Source organism: Penaeus monodon, chromosome 11, assembly GCF_015228065.2.
Source record: "Penaeus monodon isolate SGIC_2016 chromosome 11, NSTDA_Pmon_1, whole genome shotgun sequence".
NCBI lineage: Eukaryota > Metazoa > Arthropoda > Malacostraca > Decapoda > Penaeidae > Penaeus > Penaeus monodon.
This window is the reverse complement of record NC_051396.1, coordinates 12,818,761-12,821,260: the sequence shown is the minus strand read 5'-3', so window position 1 is coordinate 12,821,260 and position 2,500 is coordinate 12,818,761. Positions and strand designations below refer to the sequence as shown.

Genomic DNA, 2,500 nt, shown 5'->3' with positions numbered 1-2,500 from the left:
AAAACGAAAACAAAGACCCTTAAAGAAACTCACCCGACACCGACGAGCAGGAGGAGCCGATACCCTGCACGGCCCGGGCCACGAAGAGCACTGGATAGCTGGACCCAAACGCGAAGACTGGCAGGGGAAAATAGTCTTATGAATAAATGGAATAAGTGTCATATTGTGTTATGTTTGCATGTCTTATGTATCTTTTTTAATGGGTATTGATGTTTTTTTTTGTAGTTGCTATTATTATTATTATTATTATTATTATTATTATTATTATTATTATTATTATTATTATTATTATTAATTATCATTAGTTTCATATTATTGTGATGTTTAATTTTATTGTTTTATTATCGTTGTTATTATTTTCATTATTATTGTTGTTGCTGTTGTTTTGGTTTGTTATTGCTATTATCATCATCGCTGTTATTTTATATCATCATTATCATCATTGTTACCATTTTATCATGATCATCACCATTATTATCATTATTTCTATTATTATTATTATTATTATTATTATTATTATTATTATTATTACTATTATTATTATTATTATTATTATTATTATTATTATTATCATTATTATCATTATTGTCATTATCATCATCATTATTATTACTGTCATTGATACCAAAAATATAATTATCATTATTATCATTGTGATGGTAATGCAATAGGTACTAAGTCTTCATTTTTCGTTTTGTTACTTCATTCCTTTATCTATTTTCTAATGTGTGATGCAGGCGTGTGTGAAAATGCCTATCGTTGAGCTTATTTATTGCTTCATGGCAGAGGAGAATGAATATTGCATTATTAGTAATTAAACTTCATGATTTATATCAACAGCAGATGGTGAGAATGAAGTGTTATTAATCATTTCATATCCTATCGTATGGCAGGAGGAAATCGTATGTAATTAATGTTTTTTTTTATGGAATCTGTCTAGGGAATAATCTCTTATTCCTCGCGTAACCGTTTTGAAATAAATCATTATTCTCTGTTGCCCCTCTTCATGTTTTTTTCCCATTTTCTCTTTTATTCTTCTTTTACTTATCCTCACTTACGAAATATATATAAACAATAACGATTAAAAAAAATACGCTCGACTCCCCTAATGGAATTCTAAGAATAATTAGAAACGCTTTCTCGTAGTCCCTTTTCTCTCTTCTTTCCAAAATGTTAAGCGATTCTTTCACAAATTTTAAAACGCAATTGAGGGAGAGATTCGGAGTCTTTTTCCTGTTCGCTAATGGCTCGTCCTGATTAGCGAATCCTTTCTTTCATGGCGTGGATACAGGAATCCGAACCACTGGAAGCTGGATTCGTGTCATTTATGGTTTGATTTGATTCATTATTATCCCCTTTTTCATTTATGTTTGTTCATTTATCTGTTCACTGTGTCTATTTGTTTATCTGGTCGTAAATATGATTACTTGTTCATATATTTTTCGAAGTAGAAATATGATATCAAACTTTTTTTTTTCAACTCGACGTCCACGCTTTACATTTCTTTTTTTTTTCTTTTTCTTCCCTCTTCTTCCTTCTCTCCCTCCTCTCCTCGCAAGATATCTTTCTCCCTTTCTCCTCTTCCTTCATTTCTTCTTCGTTATCCTCTCCCTTATCCTTCAAAACGTAGCATATATTTCCTCTTTTCGCCACGCTGTCGCCCTAGCGTCATTTCTGATTAACGAGCATCAGTGTAATCAAATTTATATCATTACCATATCTCCCCCCCTTACCCCCGATCGCTCTCAAATGACGTGAGAGGGGAGGGGGAGGGGAGGGGAGGGGAGGGGGGACTGTCACACTTTTCCAGGGCTATATATCAAGGTGTGAAGTTATGATGTCTTCAGTCCCCGTGAACCAACGAGGGGAAAGAGGGAAGAGGAGAGAGAGGGGTGCGTGAAGAGGAGGGGAGTAGAAGAGAGAGAGGGGAGGGGAGAAGGAGAGAGAGAGGGAAAGAGAGAGAGGGGGGGAGGGCGAAGGAGAGAGAGAGGAAGAGAGAGAGAGAGAGAGAGAGAGAGAGAGGGGGGGGGAGGAGAGAGAAGAGAGAGAGGGGGAGAGAGGATAGAGGAGAGAGAAGAGAGAGAGAGAGAGAGAGAGAGAGAGAGAGAGCGAGTGGAACCAGAGACGAAAAAGGAGAGAAAAGTAAGGAGAGAGAGAGAGAGAGAGAGAGAGAGAGAGAGAGAGAGAGAGAGAGAAGGAGAGTAGGTAGACAAGACGACACTAAACCGAAGGAAAGGGATAGCATAATGAAACAACATAGAGACAAAAGAGAACAAAGAACAAGAATAAAAAAAGATAGAAGAAAAAATAGAAAGAGAAGAAGTTGCAATAGATCAAAAGGAAAAGGAGAATGAAGACGAGGATAAGCAAAGAAAAAAAAAACAAAGACATAAACAGAAAGATAAAGACACACACAGTTGAGAAGGGGGAGAGGAAGGAAGGGAAGAAAAGGGAAAGAGAGAAAGGAAAAAAGAAAGAAAATAAAAAAAACAAAAACTGA

General features: G+C 35.8%; 1 protein-coding gene across 1 annotated transcript in view; it reads right to left on the bottom strand.

Moving 5' to 3' along the window:
- Positions 1–19: 19 nt before the first annotated feature.
- Positions 20–2,500, bottom strand: part of LOC119578460 (synaptic vesicular amine transporter-like) — an 88,822-nt gene continuing 86,341 nt past the window's right edge. The window contains exon 7 of the mRNA XM_037926039.1: positions 20–117. Within this exon, the coding sequence (XP_037781967.1) occupies positions 20–117 (98 nt within the window). The remainder of the gene's footprint in view (positions 118–2,500) is intronic.